Source organism: Rhinatrema bivittatum, chromosome 1, assembly GCF_901001135.1.
Source record: "Rhinatrema bivittatum chromosome 1, aRhiBiv1.1, whole genome shotgun sequence".
NCBI classification, from domain to species: domain Eukaryota; kingdom Metazoa; phylum Chordata; class Amphibia; order Gymnophiona; family Rhinatrematidae; genus Rhinatrema; species Rhinatrema bivittatum.
Window position 1 is genome coordinate 786,555,235 of NC_042615.1, and position 5,561 is coordinate 786,560,795.

The following is a 5,561-nucleotide window of genomic DNA, read 5'->3' on the forward strand; positions in this document are numbered from 1 at the left end:
TGTATCCTGATGAAACAAAATAAAGCATTCCTGATTTAAAAGGTTGAGTTTCAGACTCTAGAAGACTTCTTGTAAATTTAATATCAACGTCTTGTTTTTGCCCGGGGTTACGTTTTCTACATTTTTTTTAAATGTAAAGTAGATTTTATTATCTGCAAATAGTAATTGATTGATTAGCATTGATTTGACCGCATGGTACTCCAGTTATTTTTACAAATAACAGTAATTATTTAAATGTTATTTTTCTTTTCTTGATATTAACCATTTTGCTTGCATTATGAATCAACGTTAAATTTTCTAATAAATACAAACTGAGCTTTCAAATAAGTGATGTATGGTTACAACTTGATTGCCACTAAAGGACGCTAGGAAAGTAGATGAAGGTCAGGCGTTTATACTCTTACCGCAAATAGATTAGCAAAAATGTTCTTTTAATGGAAACTCTTAATATATTGTACTACAGAAAGCGTCTCTGGATTCGTTCTACTAGTTTAAATATATTGAACATAAACTCGTGATGTAATATTGGTAATGGCAGTGCTTCTTTTGAGTATTTATTTCAAGAAGAATGCATTTCATGTTGAATAAAACTACTAAAATTACGGTCTTGTGGCGTCAAATGATCACCGCCTATAATACGCAATAGGTTAGGAACAAACAACTGAGTAATTCTCATTTTTCCCTTGCACCAGATTCTGGGCCTTAAACGTCCCGGGGTCTTGAATTTCATTCACAAACGCTGCTATTCTGAGTCCTAACTCCACACCAACAGGGCGCTCATTATTCCGCCTCTAGATCAGATTAACAATTATTTCTTTAGGATTAACAGGTTGGGTCCTATAATTAAACAAGACGACGAGAAGGGGGGGGGGGCTGAATCTTTGAGATGCTTTTGCCTGAGAAAGCCTCTTTCCCCCCTCCCTCCCTCCCTCCCTCCATGTAGCTGGGTCTCAGCCCTGGCAGGAGCGGAGGGGAGCGGAGAGTGGAGGGAGCTGATGACGTCAGCCTTCTCCGCTCAGTGCCGTTCTCTTGGTGCAAAAGGAGTTTAGAGACGGGCAGATGGAAAGCGCTTTACCGGGGAGGCAGACAACCCCCCCCCCCCCCCCCTAGATTATCTGGTAAAAGGCACTGATCCATCTCACAATTTGGAGCAGTCACTCTCCACCCTGCCAGGGTTAGCAGCAGCATTTAAGCGCAGAAGATGGCTTACGACTGAACCCTGCGACCCTCCAGCCGGAGACCCGGTGTGATGCGCCCTTCGGTTCGCCTTTGGAAGATGTCGACGGCGCACGTGTAAAGAGAAATTATTAATTTAGGAGGTAATTATGTAACTGTTGCTCTGCCGCTTCCTCCCCCCCCCCCGACCCGGCTCCCAGTAGTCTGTGGGTGATCCCGGCTAATGACTGCACACACCGTCTGCTTCCTCTGATTTTCTGCATACCAATGGGACAGGGAGAAGGCGACGCTTTTACTGCTGCTGGTTACTGGACCAGAAACTTTTTTCTCGCACCAGCCAAGAGCCATGTGTAGCGTCTAGCACTTTTTTTTTTCTCCCCCTCCCCTAACCCTGTCCGCTTAAATGCCGTTCTGTTTTAATGGGAACCTGAGCGGGGGGCGATAAGACGTTCTAGCGCTGGTTTGGTTTCCTTTGCTTCGCGCGATTGAATTCCTTAAGCAGAAGACGCCGACCGACAGCTCTCGGCTCTGCCCCGTCGTGAGAGTGTCCCGGGCTTCCTTCTGCTGCAGGATGGGCAAGGTTTGCTCTTCGGTGACGGCGGCATCGCGTGAGCCAAGGCTCCGGTTCTAAAGCGACCGCCAAGGCTGATGATCCGCCGAGTCCGCTGGGCAGAAGAGGAAGCGACGAGTTCCCCCGCTCGAGTCCGGCAGCCGCCCCTGGCGTTACAGCTTGCGCGGCCTCTTCAGACTGCGGTCAAATGCTGCCCCTGATCCGTGCAAAGTGACAAAACTGTGCTCTCCTTCTAGTTGCATCGAGGTTTGTTTTTCCATCCTAAAGGCCAACACCCCAATAAAAGACCCCGAGACTTACCAGAACTGAAAAAAAAAAATTAGGCATAGGCTATGTATTTATGTATTTTTATACAATCCGCTTTTCAGCACTTCAAAGCGGATTACCTGCAGGTACTGTGTAGCTACAGCTGAGGATTGCCTGGGAAAGCGGGGAAGAGAGCTTTGCTGATAACCTTGGCGCTTCCTGCCTGCTTTATGTTTTAGCAAATATCCCCTTGGCCATCTTCTTTTTGACGAGATTAGGTGAAAGTTAAGTAACAGATGTTTGAGAAAGCAATACGAAACTGCACGTTTTTTAGTATTGACATGAGATGTTTTCTTGATTGAGCTCCCGGGGAATTCGGGGCCTTTTCCCATCCTGTTAATGATGTTCTGTTTTTTTTGTTTGTTTTCACCCTACATTTATCTAAAAGCTTCTGGGAAATCTTTTAAAAATCGTATCCCCCCTTATTACAATCTTCCGAGGGAAACTTGGATCTTTAGATCTACCGAGCAATTTATAGCTCACTTGCAGAGAAAAAAAAAACACCCAACTAAATTTGTCCAGTGGGAATAACCTTAACTTCATAGTTAATAAAGCAATTTGTAGTGTCCCACGTTGTAAGTCTATCCCTGGGTTCTAATCACTTTTCGCACGCGAAATAATCATAAAAATCCATCATGGAAATGAGAACAAACTGTATCTTAATGCTAATGAGGCGCTTCAAATGATATCATGCTTTTTATTCATTAATATAAGTTGAAGAAAGACTATTTTTAATAAAGCGTCCAACATACATTAGAGATGAATGACATCAAGAGTGCGTATATAAAGTCCTCAAGCTTACCTGGATGTGTCAAAAACGCATTGAAAAAATGTTTGTTCGGTGGACGGTAGACGTTCATGGTGGCTGGGTTTTCTGTTTTGAAAAAGTAATACCAAAATATCACTTAAAAAATTTTATAGTACAAGGAGATTGGGTTTCGTTTTACTTGTACTATTTCAAATTCCAAGGCTTGGAATTTGAGAGTTAGTATTATAATAATAAACAAAGCATGGGCAATAGTGCCATTTAGACTAGGATACTATGTAGCTCTACGTAAAGTAAATAGTCTATCTACATCAGCTTTCTAGGAGTTGGTTTCCAAAAACGATATTTTCCCTACGGATCTATAAGTATTGCAGTATAGTATACTTTATACTCTTCTGTGAAAATAAGGTTGGTTTGTTTCTAAAGGCGTAGTAGTAATAGAAATGTTTTAAGTTTCACTGAATAATATTCTTAATTGTATTTTTAGAAAAAGGTTTCTCTCATTGAGCCCTTTTCCTTCTAAAATTTGATTCGTTTTTATCATTATTGGAAAAGCTACATGTAACCCATAAATGTAAAAATGCACTTACAAATATAAACCTCTCTCCCCTTCTACGGAGGTTAAATCTAAACTATATATGTGGCTGAACCGTACGAGCGGTATATTGCTGAGATAAATATTCTAGTAACGAGACAGAAGTCCTGAATCACGTTCAACAGGATGTAATTACATTTTCTCAATTAACAAAGCTTTATTAAAATTACAACAACAACAATCGATTTTTATTTATTTTTTTTTATTTTCCATAGATAAGAGGACCAAAGAAGTTTCTTCAAGTCGACAGCAGTCGATATGGCTACAAGCCCCCTTCCAGGAACCAATGATATTTTGTTGACCTCCCCGTCCGGCACTTACCAACCAGACTCCATGAGCCAGCAGAGGACAAGTCATTCCAGCATGAAACCCAACCAAGTCAGCCAAGTGATTTTATACGGGATTCCCATCGTTTCCCTAGTGATCGATGGGCAGGAGAGGCTGTGTCTTGCCCAGATCTCCAACACCCTCTTGAAGAACTTCAGTTATAATGAGATCCACAACAGGAGGGTGGCGCTGGGCATCACCTGTGTGCAGTGCACCCCTGTGCAGCTGGAGATCCTGCGCAGGGCCGGGGCGATGCCCATCTCCTCCAGAAGGTGCGGGATGATCACCAAAAGGGAGGCCGAGAGACTGTGCAAGTCTTTCCTGGGAGAGAACAGGCCCCCTAAACTCCCAGATAATTTTGCTTTTGACGTGACTCACGAGTGTGCTTGGGGCTGCAGAGGAAACTTTATACCGGCCAGGTACAATAGTTCTAGGGCTAAGTGTATCAAGTGCACCTATTGTAATATGTACTTTTCCCCCAACAAGTTCATTTTCCACTCCCACCGCACCCCGGAGGCCAAGTACACGCAGCCCGACGCCGCCAACTTCAACTCCTGGCGGAGGCACCTGAAGCTGTCGGACAAAAGCCCCCCGGAGGAGATGATGTTCGCCTGGGAGGACGTCAAGGCCATGTTCAACGGGGGCAGCCGAAAGCGCGCCCTGTCCCACGGACACTGCCACAGCCTCGGCTCCGTCAAAGCCGTCAACAGCGTCCTCCCCCACATGATGGCCCCGGAGCTCACCCCGAAGAGAGCAAGGTTCGAGGAAGAGGAGGACCTGGAGCCCGCGGGCCTTCCCAGCAAGGGCCAGCGCAGCTACCCGGTCATCCCCGTCCCCAGCAAGGGCTTCGGCGTGCTGCAAAAGTTCCCGGCCAGCACCCTCTTCCCCAACCCCTACACCTTCCCGGCGTTTGGGCTTTGTCCGAAAAAAGACGACGGCGACCCGGTCAGCGGGCAGAAGGCCGGCGGACTGTCCGGGCTCTTCTGGCCGGGCAGGAAGGACGCCTTTTACCCGCCGTTCTGCATGTTTTGGCCTCCCAGGACCCCGGGGGGCCTGCCGGTCCCCACCTACCTGCAGCCCCCACCCAGCGCCCTCACCTCCCTGGCGGAGAGCCCCACCTTGAGGCAGGCCTTCCTGGACCTTTCCGACCGGGGCGACGGAAGCGGCCTGGGCGGCGCCGGGGACGCCCTCTTCCAGGCGGACGCCTCCAGCCCGCCCGTGGCCGGCGAGCTGCGCTCCCCGCCGCCTCCCGACGGGAGATTCGTCGCCGCGCCCCCGCCGGCCCGCAAGCCCAGCTACCACTCCGCCTTCCGGCCGGTGGTGAAGGACGCCGGGAGCCTGGCCAAGCTGCACGGCGGCCTGGAGGAGCCGGGCGCCGACAGGCACCCCTCCCCGGGCACCAGCTGCAGCTACCCCAGCGACAGCGCGGGCAGCGGCGACGACGACGACGAGGAGCAGGAGGTGGACGTGGAGAGCCACCGGCAGGCGGACGAGGAGGACGAGGAGGAGGAGGAGGAGGAGGAGCCGCGGGGCCTCCGGGGCGGGGGCCCCGGCGAGAGCGGCGAGGAAGGGGGCCGAGGCCGGGCTGCCTTTCCCGGCCCCGGGTGCCAGCCGCGGGGGGAGACGGGGGACCCCGCGGAGCAGCTCCCCGCCGCCCCCGAAGACTCCGGCCCCCTCCACGCATCGCTGAAGGAGCCCGGCTACAAAGATGTAAATATCGCCTTTAGGCTCCTCAGCTAATTATTATTATTTAAATGCAGCTTTAGGCTGAATGGTTACATGTGCGTAATAAGATTGATAACTAGATGCCCTACAGAAAT

General features: G+C 49.0%; 1 protein-coding gene across 1 annotated transcript in view; it reads left to right on the plus strand.

Moving 5' to 3' along the window:
• Positions 1-3,672: 3,672 nt before the first annotated feature.
• The window catches only part of SKOR2 (SKI family transcriptional corepressor 2), a 55,001-nt gene continuing 53,112 nt past the window's right edge, over positions 3,673-5,561 (plus strand). The window contains exon 1 of the mRNA XM_029586545.1: positions 3,673-5,451. Coding sequence (XP_029442405.1) covers positions 3,673-5,451 — 1,779 coding nt within the window. The remainder of the gene's footprint in view (positions 5,452-5,561) is intronic.